This window comes from Oenanthe melanoleuca, chromosome 11 (genome assembly GCF_029582105.1).
Source record: "Oenanthe melanoleuca isolate GR-GAL-2019-014 chromosome 11, OMel1.0, whole genome shotgun sequence".
In the NCBI taxonomy this organism is placed as follows: Eukaryota; Metazoa; Chordata; class Aves; order Passeriformes; family Muscicapidae; genus Oenanthe; species Oenanthe melanoleuca.
In genome coordinates this window covers 131,586-155,882 of record NC_079345.1, presented here as the reverse complement: position 1 = coordinate 155,882, position 24,297 = coordinate 131,586, and the positions used below count along the sequence as shown (strand labels likewise).

Sequence of the window (24,297 nt, the reverse complement as noted above, 5' to 3'; positions counted from 1 at the left end):
CGGAGGAACCCTGCGCGCGCCAACCGTGCCGCGCCTGATAGACGCCCGCCGGTGCCCGCCCCCGGCGCGGCGGTTCCGGCAACGCGGCGTTCCGCCGGCTGCTGTGACCTGGCCGCGGGGTCCTCGGCTGTCGGAGAGCCGTGCGGCACCAGCGCCACCGCCAAGGAGAGTCGGACCGAAATCCAGCCCAGGCCTGGGCGCAGTACCGCAGCCCCCGGGTAAGCGGGCCCAGCGGGCGTTCCGAGCGGGCCCGTTGATCCCGCGGCGGCGCTCGGTGGCCCGTGAGGGGAGGTGGCCCCGAGCCCCCGGGGCGGGGCGGTTCTCCCTCCCCTCAGCAGGTGCGCGAGTTCATAACGCGCGCGGTGGGTCGAAGTTAATTCGAAACCCCTGCATTTGGACCTTGCAGGGTACGCGAATTTCTGGTGAGCCGGGGCGGCACGAGAGTTCCCGGTGAGCTGCCGGCGGAGGCGGCCGGGGCCAGCGAGCCCCGTCGCGGGCACGGATGAGCTCCCTCGGGCGGCCGGGAGTCACGCGCTGGGCTGGATCCATGGCAAACAGGTGAGACGCTTCAGGTGATGAAAAGCCGGCACCTGAGGTCCGCGGAGCCGGTGCCAGCGGTGCCGAGCCAGGGGTACCCCCGGTGCTCCCCGGTTCAAAGCCAGCGGTGCCTCCCCGGTGCCCGTGGCCCCCGTGCCCGGGCTCGCGTCGCGCACTCCGGCGGCGCCCTCCGCCATCTTGCCCGTCCGTCTGTCCGCTGCCCTTTGTCTGTCCGCGCTGCCGTGCCCGCGGCGGGGCCGGGTGAGCCGGGCGGGCTGCGGCTGCCGCCTGCGAGGGGCGGGACGGGCCCCGCGGCCTGCCCTCGCTGCCGGGTCCGCTGTGTCTGTCAGGGCGGCCCGGCCCGACCTCGGCCCGGGCAGGGCTCCCGCCTCCGTGCTGGTGCCCTGGAGTCGCGTCCCATTGTCTGTGTGTCCGGCCGCTTGCGGCCCTTCCTTCTGCCGCCTCCCGAGTGCTGGCACTGCCGGCTGGATCCCGCTGCCTGGGGAGGTTGCCGAGATCTTCGTGTCCATCCAGCTGAGAAGGCTGGTGGATCCCTGTGTACATCTGGCAGTGCGAGGCTAATGGGATCCTTTTGTCCGTCTGTCGGAGAAAGCTGATGGGATGTCTGTGTCTCTGTCAGCAAGAGGCTGATGAAATGCTTGTGTTTGTCCCTTTGAGGAGGCTGATGGGATCTCTGAGTCCATATGTCTTGTGGGAAATGGGTACAGCTCCTCCTTTTGTCTCTCTCTGAGAGGACTGTTGGTAATGCCACCTTCCTCTGTCGTTTCAAGCACAAGGGTGATTATTAGGCTGCAGGAATGGGCAGAAGGGAGAAGGTGTTGGGACTGAGGTTACAGTAATTTTTGAAGAGGACACTCGTCTCTTGGGAGGAGAAGAATTGCTTAAACCTTTGCCTGAGAACAGGGTAGGACTGCCTGTGCACAGTGCTTTGTGACATGTTCGTGGATTGTATTGGATGCTGGCCTGGAATCCAGCTGTGGTGGTGCAGAACAAGCCCTATAGGCAGCAGGGTGGGGAATGACCCTGGGACAGACAGCAGAGTTTGGGCAGGGACTTGGAGGGTTTTAGTGAAGTGTGTGACAGGCTCTTCTCTTCTCAGATGAGCCCTCTGCAGAGGAGAGGAACACTGTGCTCCCTGGTCAGGGAAACATGTCCCGACGGAAACAGACCACTCCTAACAAAGTTCACTGTGAGTATGATGTTATGCAGCATTGTGGGACCCTTGCTCTGGCTGGGTTGTGGGGAGGAGTGGAATGATGGGAGGGATGGGAAGGGACAGCCTGTGGGGAATGGTGGTTACTCATGTTTTGTCTTAGGGTGTGTAAGAAGACAAACTGAGCTCTGTGCATCAGGGAAGCTGGCTGTGTCCTGGCATAGCAGGACAAGGATAGGCTTGAACAAACAGCTGATGCTATAAAGGTAGGGGTGTACGTGCAGGGCCTGTAGCTGGGCTTTGCATTCACACTGTCAAAAGTACAAGTTAGAGTACTAGAAAATATGGCTTGGGGCTCTGGCCTCTCTTGGTTGCAAAGGAAGTTCTAGGCAGGGCGGTTGGAGCAAGCTGGCTAAAAGCCAGCAAGTCCTGGGTTTTGATATTCATCCTACCACAGACTCAGCTGACTGGTCTTGGGTACATTACTTAAGCTCACTGTACCTCAGTTTCCTACCAGATAATGAAATAAAGCTATTTGCCATTTCCTGTCAAGGAATGGGTGGTGGCTAAGTAATTTGCAGGACAAATAAATGCTGTCTGCCAGATCATTCTTGAACTGAGGTTATAAGATGGATCTCTGTTTCTCCATCATTGCCAGGAGCTTAGCATTTGTTTGACAGTGGAAGGGCTGAAGATGCTGTGCATCAGCACTTCTTTTGGGCAGGCTACAGCCAGGCACCAGTGGAGCTGGGAGACACAGATGGAGGTCTGGCTGCAGAGGGGAAATGGCACATGAATAGCTTTTGTTTGGCAGCAAAGGGAATTTGAGGGGTCTGAAACTATGCCCCTGTACATTTGTTTGTGGCTGGAAACATGCTTGGAATTTGGGCTGGGATTAGGAAAACAAGTTTCCATTTCTGTAGATCTGTGAGAGTAAGGCTGCTGAGAAGGCCCTATGTTTTTTTGGCTGAAGTACCTGTGAGGAGTATGACACAGAGCTGAGTGCTGCAGCCCTAACACTGCCTCATTGCTGGTGCTGCTGGCTTGCATGTCTGTGTGTTTGTGTGCTGCCTCTGTGCACAGGCACGCAATGGCATCTGTGCATGCTGCTCTCTGTGCACGGGGGAGCACTGGGCTGGAGCTGACACCTTGCACACTCAGTGAGTGCACTGGGAAGAGCTGCCTCTGTCTGGGACTCGCAGCCCCACTGGCTGGGCAGCTTGGCAGAGCTGTCCTTGCTGGCCAGAGTGAGGTTCTCAAGGAGTGTGGCTTGTGGCACCTGCTTTGCCTTGTGCTCTCCAATTCTTGCTTCTGGTTGCTGGGTTCCCCAGTGGGCAGAGTATAGGTGCAATTTGTCTGATAGTACATTAATGATTTTGGAGTTATCATTCTTAGAGAAATTTGTTATGTCTGGTATTTTGTCCTGTGATGCCAGTAACATGCCTTGTGTCTACACAGTTCTGCTTCTTAGAGTGCCCAGGTATTACTGCTGCCATTGGGCTCAGGTTTATATCATGTATGCACTTAAGCTGTCTCCCCTGGGCCGAAGTCAGGATCTCTTGAGTATGGAAACCAGGAGCTACAGCAGCTCTAATGGTGCAGGTAGTTTCCATGGTGTTAGCTGGGTGCTTTCCTGCACTTCACTGCATAAGGGTTATGTTCTTCAGGAGCTTGTACTATCATATACAAAACTCGACATACCACAAAATTCAGCTGTGCACTGTTTTCACAGTGAACGTTGCTTTTTTATCTGCAATACAATGATTGTATCTCCAGTCTTGGTTTCGGAGGAAGCTGCCTGACAAACACGCTACCAGGGGGCAGGAGGTTATAGCATCAGGTATGCCATGGAGTGGAATCCTGGGACCTGTTCATCTCCTTTACATGCAGTATGTTGCTACAGAGCAACTATTCAGCAGGAACCATTGAGAGCAGCAAGCAAGACTACAAGGAAATAAGGGGACCGAGAGATATAAAACACTTGTCGATGGTGATGTCTTCACCTTGGGATGGAAAGTCTTGTCTGTCATATGATGAACAGCACGAAATCGTTGGGACTTCTCTGTCTACCTAGCCTGCTGTGTGTCTGGAGGGCCCAGAAATGCCGTGCAGTGCCCTGACGAGGATAATCGGAGAAAACACCGGCTCCAAGAACGGGGTGAGCCAGCAGAATGAGGAGTCAGGCTGAGACATAGCAGACACCTTACTGGGACTTCTTCACAGGGACTGCAGTGGTTGGGAGGAGAGGAATGAAAGGGACAGCAGGTATGCAGCTTTTTCCGCAGTTGCCTGCAGCTGGGGTCTGATTTGGCAGGCTACGGGCTGGGGAACTGCCTTTTGGATTTGCATAAACACGACTGTGCATATATGACTGGACAAATTTGATGGGAGGATGGTGCCTTCTTCTTCCTTGCATGGCCACTCCATCTTCTCTCCCTTCTTGGACTGACCAGGGCGAGTGACAGCTGCCGATCTCCCCTCCTTGGCTTGCTTGGTGTCTCCTCTTTCCAGGATTACTTTCCAGGCTTGGCATGGCCCTCATTCCACCTAGCTCTCACAACAACATGATTTGCTGTCCTCACTTAGGACAGAATCACAATACTTGGCAATCAGAGCAACCAGCTAGGAGATTGTATGGTTACAAACCGAAACAGTTTTAAATAGAAGCTGATATGTAAGGAAACTCAAAATAATACTGACATGACAAAAATTGTGGTAAAAATTATCACAAAAGTCTTTCTGTGCATGGTCGCTACTCACACAGTTTTAATAAGTCATTTCCCCTGCAGCACATAAATGGCTCTTAAGAATACAATTTTATTTTGCCATGTGGTGTATGAAAAACACACCTGATAAAGTGCTAACAAACAGACCAGTAATCATGGAATATACTTATTGAAAAATAAAATGCAGTTAGATTATTTGTGTGGAGATGCCTTAATTGATTCAATTTGGTCTTCATTTTCTCTCAGAGTATGCAGTATAAAAGTTTAAAAACTCTAAGCAATTCATCTGTTCTTGCATTCATCTGTTACTGTGCTGTCATCCCATCAGTCATGGACCACTTGCTGTCTTTGTGCTTGCCAAAATTTGTTGCAGGTATTAGCATGCACTTCTCTCTCCTTGTTATCCACAAGCTGCTTTGCTTTTTATTGCTTGTGCTCTCTGCAACTGATGCTTATTTTAGAACTCTGGGGAAGAGCTTCTGTTAGTCAGATTAATTCCTGCTTCCGAGCTCTATTTATCATGGTTCCAATATCCCACTAATCCTCTATTTCCTTCTCTCTCTCTAACACACAAGTTCTGTGCTCTTTCGTGTTCCTTGGATTCTCCTGTCTATAATATTCCCATTTTGAGGGAAAATTATCTTGCAAGAAATAGCACCCAGCATTCACAACTGAGCAGAAATGTTACTTGCATCAAATCCCTTGGTTCTGAAGGGCTCCATGGACTGCCATTATTAACCCTTTCAATTGTGTTGTTTTTCATTTCAGTAACCACTACAGCAGTGTGGACAACCCAGAATAGCCATGGGGCAGGTGGAATAGATCCACAGTGGTGGAAAGACTTGCAAATTTCAGGTCCAGGAACACAGAGAAGACCTACATGAACAGGGACTTTAAATTGATGTACAAGGAGGGAATAAACTGACTCATCTCTGAGAGACCGTTCTGTTTAGGAAGGAAGGCAGGAAAATGATGTAGTCCCTTTGGATTTTGTTTTGTGGATTTTGGGGTGGGAGTTGTTTGTTTCTGTGTTTATTTTCCAGAGCACCTGGGAGTTATCCTGCAGTCATACAGTTCAAGAAGGGAAGGGCTCAGGGCTGATACCCTAGCAGTCATGCCTGTCCATGTTACACAGTACCACAGGGCTGTCCCCTACCTCCACCACTGCTCACTTGGCATCCCACTCATTCACAGCACTATGGAGAAGAGAATGGAATACAAGGCAGAGGCATTTGTGTGATCTCTCTTGTCCTACATCTCTAGCTGTTTGTGAACAACTACAGTGACTTGTTTTGGTGTTGTGGTCAGCCTGCAGCGCTTTTTGTATTTAATAAAGAAACTTCTGGAGAAGAGTCTGTGAATTCACTATTGAGCATAACATCCTTTACTTATGGCAGTGATTCTAAAGCTGTTGCCTGTCTAACTCCTCTTCCAAATGAATGGAAGTGTACCCAAAGTGGGGTGGAGATGGGGGTGTCTGTCTGTGAGCAGGTATGTGCAGAAACATCAAAAGTATAACCCTGGACCTATCAAGTATTGAAGCTGTAAAGCTTCATCAAAGCAGGACTTAGTCCATCAGTAGATGAACAGGACATGCTTTCCTAAGTTCTTTTGTACACTGTTATTATAATACATAAGAAATTTTGTAGAAGTGGAAGACAGAATTTTTCCATGTTTGCCTTTCCCAGTCCTGTGATGTTTTTAGATACAGGCTGGGGAGGATGCACAGGACGTGGCCTGCTAACAGCACGTGTTTGGTTAACAGCTTGCATTGCTGGCTGTAAGCTGGTTGTTCTCTGCACTGTGCTGAGTCAATGCTCACTGGGCTCTGAGGGTGTTGTACAGAGGCTAAAGGCACACACAGCTGCTCTCAGTTACTGTGACTGATGCCAGTGTTCCTTATGAGAGGAGTTCCTTCTGTCTCCTTAGATAAAGATCCCAGCTCTTAAATCCTGCAGATTGTCTGCATGGTTTGTATAGCTGAGCAGGAACCTGCCCTGCCTTTGGACTCTAGGCTGCTGCTCAGTGAGAGTAATCTGTGTGAAAGGGAAAAGGTGGAAGAAAACAAACATGTCATTGCTTCCACGAGCAGCCTCAGTAGCATTTGGGAATTCTGTTTTGGAACTGTCAAAGGTAGTAGTACAATTTCCATCATAGTTTTACATCTGTCCTGTGTTCTGCAGGTGTCCTCATTTCACTGTGCTTTCTCTCTCTTGCAATGCTTTTTTGGTCTATGGACTTTTATCCTGGTGGTTTGTGGGTTTCTGCTTCTTGAAGAGGCACTGGAATTCTGTGGTGTCTGCTGCTTGTACAGTCTGTATCTCAGTCCCACCAATGTGAGGTTGTGGTCCAGATATAAAGACAGCGCTCTAGGTCACAAAAACTATTCAGTGCTGGAATGGCTTCTGAAAGGGTGTCACAGCAGTAATGATGGTCGCTGCTGCTTTCAATGACAAATAGACTTGGTGCTCCTTAGCACCTCTGCTCAGGCACACGGATTGTGTTCTCAAATCTTCTCTAAGCACCCTTTCTCACATTTCTGAAACAAATTATAAAAGCCTTCAAATGCTTTTGGAAACATACATGGGGACATTGGGAACTAAAACTCTTCTACCACAGTCTCAGTGAAACTTCTGAAGGTCTTTGAAATCTTCCATACATTATGGCTTTTTAAAGCCCTGCCAAAATTGCAGGGTGAACCCCAAGGAAGGCAGTGTGAGTGGGAACATGGAGCAACACTGGCTGGAACAGTTCAGCACGTGGGAATGTACCTGTCCTTGTAACAGGACTGGTGCTCTCTCTCATGAGTTCAGTTTTTTGGTTATACTGGTGCCAGTTGTGGCCCTGTACTAAAAGGTAACATTGTCTTCTGAAAGCTGTGTTTTGATTTTATGTGAAAAATGCACTGCATTTTCCTTGGCATTTCCACATTTGTGCTTTGAATGGTTCTTGAGCACTTACAAATCAGTTGAAAAATTCAACCCAAAAGCCACCCTGCTGGCAACTTCAGCACCTTTCCCAAGCCTCCCAGCTCATCCACTGGAAAAGCTAAATCATGACTACACCTGGAACAATGTCATTTGTTTGCTTTAATATGAAGGTTAATGGTTGCCTTTTATTCTCTGGAACCAAAACTTCTTTGAGCAGGTATTTATGTAAGTAGTTTTCATTCAGAGCACAAATAACTACTGTCTTTCAAGGTATTTGCCATCTCCCATTTAGCTGAGGTACTAGTTGGTCGCTGCTTTCAACAAAACAGATTGTTTTGTCCTAAACATGAATCTCAGCTCTCTGGGTTCATTTCCCTTAGGTTTTTGTTTTGAGCACATGAAGTGCCAATGGGATTTATTTTAGTGAGAGCCATTCCTTCCTGGGCAAGACAAGGTAGTTTTCTATCCATCATATACACAGGAGAACACCAGCTCTGAGCATAGACACCTTCCATAAGGGCAGCTTGTCCTCATCCCTCCTGGGACAGAAGAAGGTGACAGCATGCCAAGGACAACCCCTAGTTTTCATACCATTGTGGAGGTCATGTGGGGTAGCACCTCCTTAGGGAGGTGCTATTTTTGTGCAAAATGCCTGCTATAGCTAGGAATAAGACTTAATAATATAGAAGAGCTATACAATACTATCCGTGATCTGCTGTAGTCCCAGGGGCTTCTCCCCACCCTGAGCTGTGCTGGAGGATATTGGTGGATAGCTTGGCAGCAGCAAGAGCCACCTGGCTATTTATGGCAGATGTAAGGAGTCACAGGTGCTTTGTGCTGGAGTGGCACACACATAGTATGCAGAGGGCAGCTCAGTGCTGCATATTGCCACTAGTGAGACTCTTCTACATCCAGGCACTGGACTCACATCAGCAGGTGCCACAGGCACCTACAGGGTAGGCAAGCAGAGAAGTGACCTAAGTGCTTTCCAAGAGGTGACTCCAGAGGTTCTGCACAGTGCAGGTGAGCAGCTCCATGTCTGTTGTATTTTTGGCAAGCCTTGGTGTTGGAAGCAGTGGAACAGCACCAGTCTGACTCTTTGTCTTTGTGGCTGCTAGGGGAGCAAGTCTTTGCAGGGCTGGAGGAGCAAGCCCGCCAAGCCATGATGAAAAACAACTTTCCTGGAACTCTTGGGGACCAAAGGCCAACAATTCATCCACTGCAAGACCCTGACTCCAGCAGCAGTGAGTTCTGCCCCTTCCAGTAACACCAAGGTAGTGGACTGGGGAGACTCTGCAAAGGGGTGAGGCTGAGGGCGGCACGGTGTGTGTGGGTCCTCTGAGGACTGGCTAAGCCAGCTCTTCCTCCGGGTCAGCCCTTTGCCTCAGCACAGGACTTTGTCCTAAGGACCAGACCAGCACAGCACAGACTGGGCAGTGCCATGGGAGCCAGTCCCATTTCACCAGAGTAGGGTGGGAACAGCAGCAGCTCCACATGAAGGTCTGGCAATTGTCTGGCAAGGCAGTGCAAGAGGCCATGCCCGGGGACTCAAGTGCCCTATTCTGAGTGTGAATGGAGCCCCTGGTGGAAGGGGGTGAGTGGAGGCCTCTCGTGATGCTGGTCAGGACAGCGAGGGCACTCGGGGTCCTGACACTTGGTATAACTGTTCTGCATATTCCAGGTGGCAGCGATGATGAGGAAACCACTCAGGATGAAGTTTCTTCCCATACATCTGAGGAAGATGGCTCAATGGTGAAAGTGAAGAAGGAATTAGAAAATGTAGAACGACCCGTGGCTGGAACGCCACTGATAAGAGAAAATGAGGCAAGTGTGTACTGGCTCTGCACTCACTCCAGCCTCCAGGGAGAGAGAAGGGTACTGTCTAAACACTTCCTTGCCCCATTGTGTTTCTTTCTTTCTCTCCCTCCCACCTCCTCTATACAATGTCTCCTGGCAGGAGGACAGGGTGTGTATGAAGAGCTTTTTGGCTGCCTGGAACAGGAGACAGCAGGCACAAACTGGCCAAGATGTTTGCAGAGTGCAATGCCCTTCCCTTGGTTCTGATGCCATTCTCCAGTTAGCTTCCCCTAGAGCCATTGTGCTGGCAAGAGCCTGAGTGCCAGTGAGGCTGTGAGGCCTCTGCCTCTTCTCTGTGAGATGCAGGGGTTTTGCTCAGAGGCTACAGGAAGGAGGTTTCTCTCAGGTGTCAGGCACCCAAAGCAGTCCTGGCAGGACTCACACACAGCAGCTGCTGTGCACTGGAGGAGCTGAGGAAGGGTGCTGTGCCTGCAGGGTCTGTGTGCCTTACACCAAAGTGGCTCTTCCTGCCCCTAGGTGCCTGAGAGTGTGAACGCTGAGCCCATGCTGGGACTGTCACAGTGCCCCCTCTGCCAGCTGGAGTGTGGAAGCAGAGATCAACTCATTGCACACGTATACCAGGTAGGGATTGTTCCAAATTCTGGAGTGTCTCTGGCCTGAAGAGACCAAAATCCAGAAACAACTCAAAACCACAGGGCAATTTTGTTTGCAACCACAGAACTGAGTTTCTAGCTAAGATGTGACTGAAGTTTACAGCTGTAGACTGTGTCCAGGGACCAGAGGATGTCCAGGGGAAAGAATTAGCAAGGCCCTGGTCTACAGATCTGGAAAGCATAACTCAATGCCAAGGCAGTCTCTGCAAGTACTTTAGGCTAAAACCAGGCAGTTCCTTCAAACTAAACATGGAAGCAATTTTTACATCATTCAGTGAGAGAAGAAATCTTCCTCTTGATAATTTATTTTATATTTCATTACAGTTCCTGTAATTACCCATGAGAATAGCTGTTCTTCCTCAAAATTATTCCAGTTTTGCAAGAAATCTGTGGTGAAATCTTAGGTTTTTTTGTCAGTGCTTTCTTCGTAGCACATCAAAGTCTGTAGCAGAACTGAATTGGCCACTTACCAGTTGTCTCCATCTAAGTGCTTCCTCACCAGCATCCTGCCTTGCTGTTAATTGAGTCACACTTCTTCCTGCACCAGCAGCTCCTCAAATGCATTCCTGAAAATAAGGGTCAGGTCCAAGTGTTTTGGCCTTAATTTTTTCTCCTGCACTGGAGTTAAGCCATAAAGGGTTTCCTCCTTATTTGACACTCCAAGTTACTTGTTTTGAGCTTGGTCTAAAAGCTGGCAGAGGTTCAGTGGTAAAGGGCTCCCATTCCAAAAGCTGAATGGTTTGAGCATGCCTTGGACTGGGCAGGGAGCTGGGCAAAGTGTAACTACCACCTGAGTGGTTGTTTTGCAGCACACTGGAGCGGTGGTGAGTGCCAAGAGCTACCTGTGTCCTGTGTGTGGCAGAGCCCTCAGCTCCCCAGGATCCCTTGGGAGACATCTCCTGATCCACTCAGAGGACCAGCTGTCCAACTGTGCAGTTTGTGGAGCACGCTTCACCAGCCACGCCACCTTTAACAGGTCAGGATCACCCCGGCCAGTGAGTGGGTAGGGCAGCACATTAAAGATTAGGTGGGTTGCCTTGGATGGCTTGGAAGTTGTCGCTCTGGACCCACTGAGGCCTAAACACCCCCACTGAGTGAGATTCTCTTGATCTCTTCCTGTCTGCAGCTCTGCATCCCCTGCCAGGACGTCTGCAGGCTGTGCTGGTAAAAGGGTCTTTCATAGCACTGTGCAGAGCTAGAGAAGTGCAGAAAGCACTGTGGGCTCCAGTCTCTGGAGGACAATCCACCCCTTCTCTTGCCCAGCTATCCATTGAGTAAGGCTGCACTATCCAGATGTGTTCATCATGTCCAGAGCAGGAGTACAGGCAGAGACCAAAATGTTCTGTCTTTGTGTCTTGCCTAGTGGGCGATTATCCACTAGATAATAGTGGAACAGGGCTAAAAGGAGAAATTCAGAGATTATGGGGATGAGCAGCTTGCTGGTTTATTCGCACTCTTGCACTCTTCCAACCCAGATACTGCTCTGGGCTAATCCACTTCCTTACCCTGGATGGGATAGCTCTTTGTTTTAGATACTCAGACATATCTGTGGGCAAATGGTTTAGCAGAGGCCTCTGCCATGGGCTGTAGTGGGAGCATTGTTCACGGCAGCCCACGGGCACTCAGATGGGGACTCTGCCCACAGCACCAAGCCTCTGACTGGGCTCCTCCTGCGTTGCAGTGAGAAGCTGCCAGAGGTGCTGAGCGCGGACCAGCTGCTGGCCCCGCAGAGCCAGGGCCCCTCCGGCGCCGAGGGGAAGGATGTTGCCTTTTGCGCCCCCGTGTATCCCGCGGGCATCCTGCTGGTGTGCAACAACTGCGCGGCGTACCGCCGGCTGCTGGAGGCGCAGAGCCCCGGCGTGCGCAGGTGGGCGCTGCGGCGGCAGAAGGAGCCGCTGGAGGTGCGGCTGCAGCGCCTGGAGCGCGAGCGCACGGCCAAGAAGAGCCGGCGGGACAATGAGACGCCCGAGGAGCGGGAGGTGAGGCGCATGCGCGACCGCGAGGCCAAGCGGCTGCAGCGCATGCAGGAGACGGACGAGCAGCGTGCGCGGCGGCTGCAGCGGGACCGCGAGGCCATGCGGCTCAAGCGCGCCAACGAGACCCCCGAGAAGCGCCAGGCGCGCCTCATCCGCGAGCGCGAGGCCAAGCGGCTCAAGCGGCGCCTGGAGAAAATGGATATGATGCTGCGGGCGCAGTTCGGCCAGGACCCCTCTGCCATGGCCGCTCTGGCGGCTGAGATGAACTTCTTTCAGCTGCCGGTGAGCAACGTGGAGCTGGAGAGCCAGCTGCTGGGCAAGATGGCCTTCGAGGAGCAGAGCAGCAGCGCGCTGCACTGACCGCAGCCCGCGCTGCGCCTGCGCTGCACAGCCGGGCTCTGCGCCGGGGCCCTGCCGAAGAACAGAGCTGCGAGATGCCTGCCGAAGCAGCTCTGCTGGGAGCAGATTCTGAGGACACAGTCTGCTCTGGGGGCCAAAGTCACAGCCTGTGACAGAACGAAAATAAATTAATGTATTAATTAACATTAATTAATGTTCACATGTATTGGTCCCCTTCTTTACCTTTTGTGCTTTGTCCTGTTTTTGGGCACTTGCCCTGTAAATGGGTCTAAGTTGCTGCAGTTCTGCTGTAGGTGAAACCCACCTCAATAAAAAAGGATCTTGTTTACTGCACAGCTGAAGACAGATAGTCCACAAGTCCTCCAGGAATAAATCCTTTGCAGTTTGTGCCCATAAAAAGGAAACAAAGGAGAATGTCCTTCTGGAAATGCTTGTGCACACCCTTTTTTAAAACATCATTATTACATACTTAGTTGCAGTAGCATCCATGGAAAACTAAGGAACCTGAGGTCCTTTTTTAAGATACCCCATAAAATCAGCGAAAGGAAGGCTGGCCAAGGTAAACAAATAGAAAACAAGTTTGCTGCTTTACTCACAAGTTAATTTCCACTTACACAGAATTTCAGGTGGCAAGTGAAAGAGTCAATTGAATGGTAAATAATAGAGTAGGTCAGTTTCTAGGACTGTGGGTTTGCTTTTCAGGCAAAATGTGATTGTAGCCTGTGCCTACAGGAAAAGGTTCCCATTGCAAATAGAAATCACTATTAAAACTATGCAACTATGGAAATTATATCTAGGCATCTTTCAACTGCAAAAGGCAAAGCAGTGGCACAGAAGAACTCATGGCAGTGGTACACTCTGCATTATTTGGCTTCTTTAAGAATGAACACCTGAAAATGCATGGTCTAGCTTCCTGGTTTTCAGACATCAGCCCACCAAAAGCCAGTGTGCCACACTTCTGTGCTTTGTAGCCTGAAAACCCCTATTACCTCCACAGCATTTCCAGATAAGGTCTAGAGTCATACAGTGGTTCAAACACCTTGGCAAGTACTGTCCTCTCTCTGATAGCTGTTTCTCTTCTTTAAGTCCGAAATGGTGACCACAAGACTGCTACTTGAGACCAGAAGAGTGAAGTTAAAACAAGAAGCAAAACCTTTTGATCAGACTACTTAAAACCCTCATTTCCTCCTCATTTTTCAGTTTGAAAAATGTCTGATTGCAGTCCCTTAAAGCCCTAGTTAAAATAGTTGCCTTCAAAATGCATAATGTTGCATTTTTCTGGCAATAATGAACCACTCTCACAGCCAGCCTTGGGGATGCTGCTAGGAAACATCATTAAACCTCTTCAGTGGAAGTTTTTCCACCTGTCACTGCAACATCTAGTTTCCTCCCTGTACAGAAGCTGTTTTAACATGATGTTCATTCATCATGTAGAACTGACACCCAGGAGCCATCCCTTCTTCCCTCTCTTTGGGAAAAGGCACTGTAAAAGAGCTGTTCAGTTCCATGTTCCTTTATTCATGTCCTCCTTTGTTCTCTGATCTCTCACTTTTATCCTTCCTTCTGTTTGTTTTCATACTCAAACCCCCAGTTTGCTTCTGGCACTATCTGCTTTTGCTCTGCCTCGTGTTTTGCTTGCCCAGCAGAGGTGCACCTTTACTCTGCAATGTGCAACTGCAGCTTTCCCTGTAGCATCACTGATACCTTATCTTTATTCCAAGAGGTTCAGGAGAGACCACACAACACAAAAGTATCAGCAAACACACAATTATGGCTTACATCCATCTGTATCTTTCCCTTAACATGGGTTTCCAGATCACTGTGTAAATCCAGAGAAGCCACACACTAATGACCACTAATACTGCAGACAAGCAAAAAGTCTCAAACACCAAAGGAAAAGCTATTGGTTTATATATAGATATATATATGTATATAGATATATACTGTGTTTACAGAGTCAACAAGTTAAATGCAATATTCATAAAAGCATTAACAATAAAAATACAATCTGTTTGTAGGCAAGTACAGACTTAAAATGGTAAAACAGGAAAAAGGATCTCACCAAAGTACAAATATACAGTACAAATTGATTTATTTAAAACAGTTACAAAAAAAGCACAACAAAATAGAGATTATCCTTAGAATTATTAATGCTTTGTTAAAGATCGGGTAGGAGGAAAGGGACGGGGACAAAGTTGGAGAGGAGCACCTGACTAGTTCTAAGGCTTTAGATACACTGCATCGGTTACATGTTAATACAGCCATATACTGGGGGTTATAGTGAGGGGTCAGCACTTATCTACAAACATCTCTCTGCCTCAGGGCAGCCCAGCCAGCTCCCCCGTGTCTCTCTCTGAGCAGACCCTCCCCGGTGCTAAGGTGCCATGAAAGCCAAAACCAACTCGAGTGTGCCAGGGGCACGTTGGCAGGGTGGGCAGCAGCCTGCAAGGACCTTAGGGGCAGTTCTGTCCCTGGCAGGCAGTGTGAAGGCCGTGGAAGGGCCTGGACCATCAGCATTTTAAACTATATGTGGAACACCCTGGGCCAAAATGTACAGAATGTGTATTTGTAGCCGTCTTAGCAGCTTCTGGTAAGTGTCATGCTCTAGCACAGCTGAAAGACAAGGAGCAGTTGTGAGTGATGCTGGGGAAAGGCACGTGTGCTGCTGCGGGCAGGAACTAGCATTTGGGCTACTCCAGCTGCTGTAGTTTCTTTTACAATATTTTCTGAGTAACAAGGATTGTTAGTTCTCTACGGGACAAAGTGACTTGGAGTGTGGGGTGGGGACAGGGACACTTAATGTGAAAAGTGCAATATAAAGAGCTGCTCAGCAGCTGGAAGGGGAAGGCAGAGAGGCCTCTGCAGCTTCCCTCCCTTCCAGACAGAGCTTCCTCTGCATAGTCTGGTAGTGACGAGCGCTCATTGCTGTGAGTGCACAGCCCAGAGACAGGCTGGGCTCTGCACGTTCCATGGGACGGGACAGACGGCTACAGACACCCATTATTGCATCCCACAGACTCCTGCTACAGAGCGTGAGCTGGATAAGATTAGGGCCTCCTCCTCCTCCAGGCAGGACAGACCATAGCTCTCCTAGCCTTCACAATAGCAGCAGGAACATGGTACTTTTCTCTGAGAAGTCTGTCACATCTCTGCCAGCAGACAAGCCCAGGTAACCATCCCACTCGGCAATGTCTTCCTGGCTTTATCTCCTTTCCCTGTAAACCCAAGAAATAAAAGCCTTCTCCATGGGTTCATTCACAGCCTTCCTCCCTGCAGCAGAGCCTGTCTCACACTCCCTGTCCCAGGAGAGCCTCAGAGCTCAGCACAACCACCACTGTGGTTTTAAGCCATACAGCCCTGCCCAGTAAGGAAGAGTTCCTGTGATACCAGTACTGCTGAGCTGGGCTGGAAAGCTGCCAGTGGCCCCCTCCTGCCCACCCATTGGGGCAGACAGCCAGACACACAGATTCTTCACTTAGTCCCCCGTCATGAGCTGTGCTTCAAACCACTGCTTCCAGGGAAGAGCTGGCAGCTGAACACAACGGCGGGACTGGCAGGAGTCTGGGTAAAAGCACCAAGGCCCAGTTCACCCTGGCCTGTTCCACAGAGCTCAGGACTGCATCCAACAGAGGTGCAGCAAGCCAAAGTCCAGGTCAGCAGCCAGGTAAACAACAGGGCAAGCACCTTCACAGCCCTTCACCTGCCTACAGTACAAAGCTATTGAAGCCACAGGGCATCTTGCCCATTCAGTACTGCCCATTCAGAGCACTGCACAGTGCAGCTGAGATCAAGGAGTGACTGTAACACACATGGTGCAAGGCAGGCTCTCCAAACCCTTCCTCGAAGACAGACCCCAGTGTTCAGAGATGCTGCAGGGGCTCAGTTGCTCAGACACTGCCTCTGTGGTGTACCCAGCCCCTCTACATTCACACACCGTATGTATGAGAGATCCCTTTCTCAAGCGCCTGAATTCCTCTGCATGCACCGGGCATAAAATAGGCATGAGAACCTGGGCTCCTCTGCCTCCTGCCTTTGGCCACAGACACCTCAGATATCCTGAGCATTAAGAACTCATTGCCAACATTAATAGAGAGCTTTACATGGGAGAGTCCAGTCAGCAGGAGCTGTGACACCCACAGGTGAGGAAGGGGCCAGCTGGACACTTCACTGACAAACGGGGCTGTGAAAACAGCATCTGTTCCCTCAGCTACTGCACCTGAGGAGGCAGAATCTTCACACAACAGCATCACTGTGACTTCACACATCCCAAATGCAGCTGATGAAACTAGAAGAAGTAGTGTGTCATTTGGGAGCAGCTACGCGTGATACAGGCAGCATCATTCTGGAGAACCCGTGAGGCACAAACACTGAGGGCATGATTAGCACATATCTCACCTAAGGCCTGTCCTGGTGCAGGCATCTTAAAGGCAACAGAAATGGCTAGCAGTGTGCTAGGAAAACAGGACTGAGGCTGGGATGAAAGGGACATTCTGGAGACTAATTTGCAATACACAGGCAGAGCATGTGTCCATGGCACAGTCAGCAGAAGCCAACCAGTTACAGGACACACTCCTGGGGAGTGCAGAACAGCCCTGAGACAGCACCACTGCAAGAAGAGGTGCTGACACACACCATTCTGTGACACAGAGGATTGGTGCCCCAAGAGTCAGGCACACTTGACAGATTTCAGGCAGATGAAAGCAGGGAGACAGGAACAGCATACTGAACATCAGGACTCTGCACACCAAGAAAGGCCCTCTCCAAAGCCTGGTCCCAGCACAGAGATGGGCACCTGAACACAAGGAATACTCAACCCAGCTTAAGTCAGTGAAAACTGTTTTCTCACCAGAACAGTGACTATTCTTTATCCTAGCTGAGCAATGGTGTCATAATACACCATCAGAGAGGGCAGATTAGTGTAACTACAGGAGCCTTCACTCAATAGAATGTTATCACCACAATCAGGTATTCATACACAATTGTATTAAATCTCACCATGAAAAAGACTACTGTTGATTTTACCACATTGTTCTACAGAGGAAGTCCAAAATGAAGCATCAGAAAAACTAACACAAAACAACCCCAAAAATGCCCTGTGATGCTATAATATTTTTGGAGTCCGTACATTAATCATAGAGTTGTACTAGCACAAACTTTGTACCTTACCTGCACATGCACAAACGCTTGTCTCTTGCCTAAAGCTTATTCAGGAAACTGCCTGCAGGGAAGGATTAGCCATCTGGAACATTTTTCTGACTTAATTACAAAACAGCATCAGTCTTCTCACAGAAGGATGTTTTCACCCTTCTGTAGAGAATGCTGAATGTATTTTGCTCCAGATTAAAAAAAGAAACTCAAACCAATAAAAGACCCCAACCAAAAAAGTCCAACCCCATTCATCCCTAGGTTAAACCTCTGCAAAAGCTGTAAGCCCAGGAGGGGATTTTTTTGAGTTATTAATATGGGAAGAAAGATTTGATTTGGTGGCAAAACAACTAAGTAAACTTTATAGCAGGAAACAAACATCTCCCATCCCAACTTGTGTCCCATCTCAAGTGCTCAAGTTCCCTATTCACCTGCACCCAAGCCCATCCTTTTGGTCCTTCCTCTTGAATTTCTGTAATTCATTCAAATCTGTACATTCTTTGCAAGAAGAAAGAGCAGTTGGATTCAGTGGAAGAGACATTAATCAGAACCACCAGAGAAGCACCTCCATCCTGCCCTTGAGAGCTCCATCGGTGAACGGTCCTTTTAAAGTGCATGTGTGAAGAAAGGGGATACTGGGAGTAGAGACTCCAAACTCCAGTGGGGACCCATCTCTCCCCATCATGAGAAAGGAGGAATAAAATCTTCAGCAATTTTATCTGCTACCTTAAGCCAAGTCTGCCCTCCTCATCTCCCTACCTGCCCCGAATGCTCACCCCTGCCCTGCAGGGAGTCACTTATCCCAGGAGGTAGGAGAAAGCCCCAGCCTCCAACCTCTGGAATGCTCTCATCACACACTCATGAGCACATCCCTGCTCCCCACCCCAGCTAGCCTGTTGCTGCTCCCTGAGGCACTGGAGCCCTCCTGACTCAGCAAGAGGAACTGGTCAGCCATGGAACTGGAATGGAGCTATTCCTGCAAGGCAAAGAGAGCAGCCTTTGCTGGTGAGCCTGTGACAGAGTCTGTGCAATTCCTCCACCTGATGGTGAGGCTCACCTGCTGTGGCCACTCCAGCTCACACCTCCAAGGGATCATTTCCCTGCATTCGAACGCCCTTCAATAGACAGCTTGACCTCCTGGGGAATGAAAGAGGGACGGAGCAGAGAGGCCCGAGGCTCCTCTGCCTGCACACTGTATCTTTGGAAGCCTGGGGCCAAACTGTACAGACTGCCAGCCTCAGGCTGAGAAGATTCTGTATGAGAGCTCTGGGCTGTGCTGGTTCTATCTGTGTGGCTCTTCCTTTCAGCAGCTCTGTCAGATGGCTCTCTGGGCCTCTGAGCTGTTAGTTCCAATCTCTCCCTAGCAGATACCAGCTGATCCGTGAGAGGGGAGTTGGCCTGAGAAGCAGAGTTGCCATTCATGCTCTGTAAACTGATTGATATGCAGACATCCCCCACTTGCAGCCTGTGGCAGGGCAAAGCAAAGAGCTGAGCAGTCCTCCCAGGGCTGCAGGAGGACCAGCCCTGGCCATACACAAAGAAGGGATGCTCCGGGGGTACATCAATGCTCACTTTACTTTGTTGCTCCCCAACCACAAAATGCAGTGCAACAAGCCCAGGCCACTGGCTTTCCTGAATATCCACCACAGTGCTGGAGTCGATCTTCAGGCCTCCACTCACCTCCGCACTGCGAACAAAGTCTTGAGTCTGCAGGTCCTCCACCCGCTTCAGCTCTCCCGTCGCCAGCTGGATGATGGCTCCTTTCATGAAGTGAGAGGGCAGTTGTGAGGAGCTGGGTGGCTGCAACTGGCCCAGCTCCTTTTCAAGCACATTTCCTCGAGCCTGTGCATCTGGGCTCTCCCTCACCAGGGCTTCTGAAGTGGAAGACCTGACAGGCTCAGATCCAACGGGAACAAGTACTGGCTTGCCGTTGGCTACCACCATTCCTTTGGCTAACTGCCTCTGTCTAACAGTCTCTTCGGGGGACATTCCGCACGGGCTCCGCGACTGGCTGTGCCCAGCTGCAGCCCTGTCTGTGGTGTTCCTCAGCACGTCTCCCTGCCCATCAGACATATTATGGCAAAGGTTCAAAGGGCTTAGGTCATCTTTCCTCTGGGCTGCCAAAACATGATAATCCTGAGATGCCAACACCCCCACCACCCTCTGAACCTCCAGATCAGCATCTGGGGTGCTCCTGTGAGTAGGCACAGAGATCTCTCTTCCCAGCATCTGGTAACCTGGAAGGAACTGTCCATCACCCATACATCCTGCCGCAGCTCCTGGGGGCAGACAGTCCTCAGCTGCACTGCTGGCAGAGTCCACAGCCTCGCTGGGCCTCCTGGCCACACTCTGCTCCAGGGGCCTCTGCCCACCATTGGCCGCAGCCACCTCTGAGCTCAGCTGACTGTCTTGCTGAGGAGACTCTGGGCTCCCACCTGCTACAGGTGCCTCATAGGCCGAGTACCCTGGTGGGAGGCGGGACATCTGATAATAAACAGGAATTCTCCCCGGCGCCATGTCCAGTGGTTGGGGCGCAGTGTGGTGCTGCATCTGCCCAGGAGAGGCTGCAGAGGTGGATTTGTTGAAGCTGTGGGTGGGAGAGGTAGTCTGGGGGGAAGGAGCAGCTTCTTCCGTGAACAGGGAGGCGTATGGCACAAAGTGGGGGACATGGGGGGCAGTGAGGTTGGTGGAAGGAGACAGGAGAGGACTAGGCAGGAAGGCAGGAGGAACAGCATAGGGCACTGTGTAGTGGGAACCGATGAGCTGCAGGGAAGCCGAAGGGATCTGTGCATAGTGGATGGAGGGGAAGGGCACCGCCGGGTGCTGGATGATGGGCGAGGTCACGTTGAAGGCAGGGGGCAGGGGGCTCACGTTCACCACGGGGTGCAGGCCCGTGGGAGAGAAGGTGGCAGGCGGTGCTGCCACTTTGTAGAGCATCCCGTACTGGTCCACCGTCAGCCCCGGCGCCGCCTCGGGGGCCTCGCCAGGAGCGTAGCGCGGTGCGGCGGGAGCCGGCCGAGCCGTGCGGGCCCACTCGGGGCCCTCGCCCGAGCCCTGGGCTGCCCCCGCCCGTCCCGCCTCGCTGCCGGTGTTGGAGGCGGCGAGTTCCCGCTTCTTTGGCGGGAGACACTCCTGGCTCCGCTCGTGGCCCGCTCTCATGGCGCCCGGCGATGTCCCGGCAGCCGCGGCCGCGACGCTCGTTCATGGGGGCACCCACTGCGGCTGCCACGCGCGGGCTGCGGGATCCGCGCCGCCGGCCGCCGCCTCACCTGCGCCGAACAGAGGCAGCCATGAGTCCCAGCCTCAGGACGGGGGGCGGCCCAACCCCGGCTCCGGGAACGGGCACAGCCACGACCCCAGCCCCAGGCTCTGAACGCCGGGGACGGAAGACGACCGAGCCCGGTCGCCGCCCCCAACCCCGGCCCGAAAACCCCGGCCCGAAAACCCCGGCCGCGCTGCCGCGCACCCCGCCCCATGGGGTCCAGCGGGCCCGCCCGCTGCCCGCGGCTCACCCGCCATGGCTCGGACCGGCCCCGCGGGCCCGCCCGCTGCCCGCCCGCTGCCCGCGGCTCACCCGCCATGGCTCGGACCGGCCCCGCGGGCCCGCCCGGTGCCCGGACCGGCTCCTCCCCAGCCCTGGCGCATGGCAATGACGCGTCGCATGTCAATGACGCACGCAGCGGCCGCCGGAACTGCTCGCCCATCGCCGTGGTCGTCATTCCGCCGCTCCTGGATGACGTCACGGGGCACCACGCCGCCGTTGCCGTGGCAACCAGCTGCGTCCGCCCGGGGCTCGGTCCGGCCCGGCTCGCGGGAAGGGCCTGGGCCCGGGCGCACAGCGCCAGTCACCTGGCGGCAGCGCTGTGCGGCTTTTGTTGGTTGCGCGCCTCAGACGGACTCTCTCAGCGGTTGGCCCGCAGTGCGGGCCCCGTGGCAGCGTGACCCGGCTTCCCTGCGAGAGCCTTCGGTCTGAACGTGCCTGTGCCCTCTCTCGCACCGCCGCAGTGTCCGGCCGGCCCTGTGCTGCAGTTCATCATTCAGTGATCGTTAATGGGACATAAAGCCCTGGAAGTGGGGACAGAAGAGCTGCCTGGGGCTGGGGTGGGTCTCTACCCTCTTCCACAGACACCTCGTTTACTGCCGCAGTCTGCGCTCCCCCATCCCCGGTGGACATTTAAACACTGCGAGATTCGGCGGGCGAGAGTGGCTTGGCCCCGCCGGCCTCGGAATCCCCCGATCCCGGAACCACAGATATGGGCGACGTGTCGCGCCCGGCCCCGCCGCGGGGAGCGCGCGCCGCCGGGACCGCCCGGCGCGTGACGTCATCAGGGACTGCCACGGTGCAGACGCACCTTTCCTTCTAAGCCCAACCTCACGGGTACTTCCGCCAAGAAAAGTAGTGCGAGCGGCATTTTCCGTCCCGCCACCGGCGGTGCTGCATCGCCCTCTCTCCATCCTCGCCCCGTTCCCGCCGAGCCCGGCGCGGTCGGGCTCCAACCCGCGGTCGAGAGAGCCTGCGGGGTAGCGGGGAGCGAGCCGGCGCGCGGATCCCTCCGCCTGCGGTATCGGTGCTGCGGCCGCGCCGCCGCCATTTTGAATGCCCGGCTCTGTCCGCCGCTGCTGCCGCAGGGACCGGCCTGGTGAGTGGGACCGATTCGGGCCTCCGCTGCCCAGGCCGGGCCTGCCCTGACCTCCAGCTCCTGCCGCCTGGGGCCCCGCGAGTCTCGGGGCCTCTGTCCGCCCCGAACTGCGCGGCTGGGCCTCGGCCGCTCTGTCCGCGCGGCCGCCCCTGCCCTCTCGCCGCCTCTGCCCGGCGGTCCGGCCGCCTCGAACTCTGCCCTGCGTCCCGGGGCCTTCTGCTCGGGGCTGGGAGCGCTCCGTGCCTGCCCTGGCCCTTCTCCGCCAGGGAGACGGCGCTGCGGGTTCTGCTCGGGCCCGTCCCCGCGGCTCGGGAGCGCGTTCCTCTGGAGCTGGCTCGTGCTGTGGCCCGCTGCTGTCTCGGGAGCAGCCGGGGCTTGTGCCCGGCCTTCCCTCGCTGTTTTATTGCCTAGGCTGCTCAAGCTTTGCGCGTATTACAGTGTCTGCAGTGCTCACCATTCGTGGGTTTTAATGGAAGCGGGCGGTACTCGGTCTCGCTAAAGGCATTTGCAGCGAGTTGCTGTCTGACGGCCGCTCTGTAAGGGCGCCTTCAAGTCCCTTCTTCAAGGCTGGTTGAGTTCTCGCACGAGCTCTAAGATGAATTGAAATTTATTTTATAGTAGACATTGTTTTAAAAGTTAACAGGTGGAACAGGTGTGTGTTTTATTATGTTGAAAGTGGTGTGTAAAAATGCTGAGCGACAAATTTCAGTTTCTTGAAATGTTAATGGGACAGCACAGAATCCCAATAGAACATCTTTGAAAGGATAGCAATGTCACGTGTGGCCAAAAAGTGTTTGGTCTATAGTGGCTTAAACAGTAAAATATATGTGTGTTTTCCCCTGTAATTGCTGGGGAATCCTTTAAGGATGGTCCTAGTAGCCTACATTTAAAATAACAGAGGAATTAATTTCCCCCTTTTTCTTGTGATTAACTTCTGTGTGATAGTGCACAACAGTTTTTTTTTACTCATTTCCTGCTACTTCTTCTCTGAATTATTTTTTCCTTTGTTTGATTGTATATCACATTCTGTTGCCAAATTCTTTCATTTGTTTACTTGTGTGCTCTCTGGTGTTTGGCTCAGGGTTTTGAAAACTTCCTGGGAACTCGAGAGCTGAATGAAGGCAGGAGATTTTGTGTTTTTGTTCCTGAGGAGTTTGGTGTGAACCGTTCCATTTTCCCATGCTGGGAGAAGGAAAAGTATTTATATTCCTTTATAGTCTTGAGAAGGGAAGAGTAAGTCTTAGGTAGTAGTTTTGTGAAGGGATGCAGTTTTGCTTCCAATGTGTAAGATAACTTTCATATTTCCTCCTTTTATGATGAAAAAATCATTTTCTTCCTTTTTGTTTTGCTTTTCTTTTCTGTTCCTGTGACTGCTGATCTGTTTTCTTGAAGGTGGCATGGTAGAGATGGAAAGATCCAGCAGCACCTTGGTGGTGTCCTGTGAGAGGTTACGGGATAACAGGAATGTTCTGATGCTTGGTAGCTCCTCTGTGTGCAGCATTCTGTAGTGCCATCGCTGTACAATGAGCCCAGTGAGTGTGTCAGGCCAGGTGTGAGAAGGTTGTGGACAGTGGCACAGGAGTCCAAGCTGCCTGTCCTTAGGCACACAGAGCCAGCCCTGGTTAGTGCAGTTCAGGTTTGGAATGTCAGCTTGCCAAGTGTGAGGGCTCTCTACTGCTGCTAAAAGTGGTGGCACTCAGTAAAGCTGCTTGTGCCTCTCCACTGTGAATGTTTGTATTTGTGAGCTGGCCCTGTGTAACTTCAGGGGATGGGTTGTCTGATCTCATCACATTTTTTAATGATAGAGCAATTTCTTTTGAGTGCAGGTGATGCTGATTTGTTCTAGATTATACTCAGCTGTTCTCTGGGGAAAAGGGTCTGTTCTGCCTTAGTAGGACCATTACTTCACTGAAGGAGAGTGTTGAGTTAATAAGTAAATATATGATGAGGCTGTAACACTAAAAACAGAGCTGCATTAATGTGAGTACGAGTGAATCTGCTGATATCAAAGGTATTAGTTCAAACTGTATCTGCTATTTGGCAGAAACGCCACAAGTAAAATCAAAGATTAGAACTTCTAAGGGCATAGCTGAAGTTAGGTGGCTTGCTGTAAGTTTATATTAATGAATGTAAAAATGTGCATCTTATCTTTCATCTGACATTAGCTAGGACATAGAGGGGTGTGGGGTTTCTTTGTGGCAAAGTAGTGGCTTTTTTTATTTAAAGTTTAACTCTGCAGGAAAGTGAACAGGAAGTAAAATAACCAGATTACCTCATAGATTAGAATAGTGAGGAAATTGGAAGCAGGTGATAAGTACAAAGATAATGTAGGTCAGTA

At 51.8% G+C, this 24,297-nt stretch overlaps 3 protein-coding genes across 20 annotated transcripts in view; 2 read left to right on the top strand and 1 right to left on the bottom strand.

Annotated features, from left to right (window-relative positions):
* Window positions 1–6: 6 nt before the first annotated feature.
* Window positions 7–12,507, top strand: ZNF821 (zinc finger protein 821). Of its 16 annotated transcripts, none has more exons than XM_056500682.1 (8): window positions 7–218; window positions 407–558; window positions 1,658–1,747; window positions 8,486–8,611; window positions 9,049–9,191; window positions 9,702–9,806; window positions 10,648–10,814; window positions 11,520–12,507. In XM_056500682.1, the coding sequence occupies exons 3-8, from the start codon at window positions 1,708–1,710 to the stop codon at window positions 12,172–12,174; spliced, it is 1,236 nt and encodes a 411-aa protein (XP_056356657.1). In that variant the 5' UTR covers window positions 7–218; window positions 407–558; window positions 1,658–1,707; the 3' UTR covers window positions 12,175–12,507. The 16 variants fall into 16 exon arrangements, with proteins under 16 accessions (XP_056356657.1, XP_056356669.1, XP_056356670.1 ...); XM_056500694.1 differs by lacking the exons at window positions 7–218; window positions 407–558 and adding exons at window positions 3,488–3,551; window positions 3,631–8,390; XM_056500695.1 differs by lacking the exons at window positions 7–218; window positions 407–558 and adding exons at window positions 1,875–1,977; window positions 3,786–8,390.
* Window positions 12,508–14,063: 1,556 nt separating this feature from the next.
* On the bottom strand, window positions 14,064–20,976 carry ATXN1L (ataxin 1 like). Of its 2 annotated transcripts, none has more exons than XM_056500677.1 (2): window positions 20,894–20,976; window positions 14,064–20,588 (listed from the first exon to the last, which is right to left on the bottom strand). In XM_056500677.1, exon 2 carries the CDS (start codon window positions 20,476–20,478, stop codon window positions 18,412–18,414), a length of 2,067 nt encoding a protein of 688 aa, XP_056356652.1. In that variant the 5' UTR covers window positions 20,479–20,588; window positions 20,894–20,976; the 3' UTR covers window positions 14,064–18,411. The 2 variants fall into 2 exon arrangements, with proteins under 2 accessions (XP_056356652.1, XP_056356651.1); XM_056500676.1 differs by having other exon boundaries at window positions 20,832–20,913.
* A 650-nt stretch (window positions 20,977–21,626) lies between these two features.
* AP1G1 (adaptor related protein complex 1 subunit gamma 1) overlaps window positions 21,627–24,297 on the top strand; it is a 34,882-nt gene continuing 32,211 nt past the window's right edge. The window contains exon 1 of one of the 2 annotated variants that reach the window (XM_056500674.1): window positions 21,627–21,959. The gene's annotated coding sequence lies outside the window, so the exon portion shown is untranslated. The remainder of the gene's footprint in view (window positions 21,960–24,297) is intronic. The other variant, XM_056500673.1, reaches the window with a different exon arrangement.

Coding starts and splice junctions, on each gene's coding strand:
- ATXN1L (XM_056500677.1), bottom strand. CDS start 20,478: ATGAGAGCGGGCCACGAGCGGAGCCAGGAGTGTCTCCCGCCAAAGAAG.
- ZNF821 (XM_056500682.1), top strand. CDS start 1,708: ATGTCCCGACGGAAACAGACCACTCCTAACAAAGTTCACT. Junction 8,612..9,048: donor AGACCCTGACTCCAGCAGCA/GTGAGTTCTGCC, acceptor TGCATATTCCAG/GTGGCAGCGATGATGAGGAA. Junction 9,192..9,701: donor CACTGATAAGAGAAAATGAG/GCAAGTGTGTAC, acceptor TCCTGCCCCTAG/GTGCCTGAGAGTGTGAACGC.